We start from the raw sequence: 1441 nt of genomic DNA, 5'->3' as shown, positions 1-1441 counted from the left end.
GGCCGGGGGGGGTCCGGGCTGTCGCTGTCCCCCTCGCCGTGTCCCCAACCTGCGGGTTGACGTCCAGGATGCACATCTTGCCCGCCTCCACCACGGCGCGGATGGAGTCGATCCTGGTGCCGTACAGGTTCCCCTCGTACTCGCCGTGCTCCAGGTACCGCCCCGCCTTGATGTCGGCCTCCATCTCGCCCCGCGACACGAAGCGATAGCCCTGCCCGTCCCGCTCGCTCTCCTTCGGCTTCCGGGACGTGTCTGCAGTGGGGGCGACCTGAGTGACACCCGCCCGCCCGGAGTCCCGTCCCGGGGACGATCACAGACCCGGATCGGGAGACCCGGATGCGGACGGGGATGACCACAGGGGACAGGGATGGCCGCAGGGGCGGAAATGCTGGCGAGGGTAGGGACGCTGGCAGGGACAAGGACGCTGGCGGGGGACAAGGATGATCGCAGGGACAGGGAGGCCATCAGGGGACAGGAATGCTCTCAGGGGACAGGAGTGGTCGCAGGGGACAGGAATGCTCTCAGGGGACAGGAGTGGTCGCAGGGGACCGCGATGCTCAGGGGACGGGGATGTTGGCAGGGGACAGGGATGATGCCGGCGGGGACAGGGACGCTCACAGGGGATGGTGGTGCCGTAGCGCGCCTGGTCGGACATGATGAGCTTGTTCTTGAGGCTGCGGCGCCCCACGCCCTGAGCCCCGATCAGCACCAGCGTTTTCCGGCGGAACGGCGGCATCCGCGCCACCTCCTCGTAGATCAGCAGCTCGTGCCGGTCGAACTCTGGGCGAGCGACAGAGCTGGCACCCCTCCCTGGGGACCCCAGGACACCCTGTGCCAGCGGGTGCCACCCCCGCCTCCCCGCGGGAATGCCCTGGGCCACTCACCGGCGTTCTTGGTCGTCAGGTACATCATCCTCTTCTTCCTCTTCCCGCTGAGGCTGCCACACAGGGCCCCTGCGAGGGCAAGGGGCTGGCTGAGCTGGGGACAGGGACAGCACCGTGGCACGGGGACAGGGGCAGGGGAGCTGGGACCTTCCGCAAGGGCAGGGCCATGGGGGACATCACCCTGGGAACTGTCACAGGGCACAGGGGACCCGCCTGTGTCCCCCGCGGGACACAGGGCCGCCCCCCCCGCGGCCAGGCCGATGTCCCCGTACCCGATGTGGGGGCCACCTCCCCGTCCCGCTTGACGAAGGCCTTGCGCTTCTCCTCCAGCAGCTGGCTGGGCACCAGCCCCGCACTGCCGCCCTCCACGTGGCACGCCTGGGGACACAGAGCCACGCGTGGGGACCCCTCAGCCCCACGGGGACCCCCCTGAGCTCCAGAGACCCCTCCGACCCCACAGGGAACACCCCCAGCTCCGGGGGCCCCCCAAGCTCCACAAGGAACCTCCCCTGCTCCAGGGAATCCCCCAGCTTTCAAGGATCCCCCAATCCACACAG

At 69.7% G+C, this 1441-nt stretch overlaps 1 protein-coding gene across 1 annotated transcript in view; it reads right to left on the bottom strand.

The window, feature by feature from the left end:
• Positions 1-1441, bottom strand: part of MPP2 (membrane palmitoylated protein 2) — a 3346-nt gene that overhangs the window by 763 nt on the left and 1142 nt on the right. Inside the window, exons 3-6 of the mRNA XM_017740490.1 lie at positions 1157-1437; positions 885-953; positions 619-780; positions 4-252 (exon numbers count right to left, since the gene is read on the bottom strand). Coding sequence (XP_017595979.1) covers positions 4-252; positions 619-780; positions 885-953; positions 1157-1437 — 761 coding nt within the window. The remainder of the gene's footprint in view (positions 1-3; positions 253-618; positions 781-884; positions 954-1156; positions 1438-1441) is intronic.

This window comes from Corvus brachyrhynchos, unplaced genomic scaffold (assembly GCF_000691975.1).
Source record: "Corvus brachyrhynchos isolate BGI_N302 unplaced genomic scaffold, ASM69197v1 scaffold47, whole genome shotgun sequence".
NCBI classification, from domain to species: Eukaryota; Metazoa; Chordata; class Aves; order Passeriformes; family Corvidae; genus Corvus; species Corvus brachyrhynchos.
The sequence above is the reverse complement of the archived record's forward strand: the minus strand, read 5'-3'. Positions and strand labels throughout refer to the sequence as shown.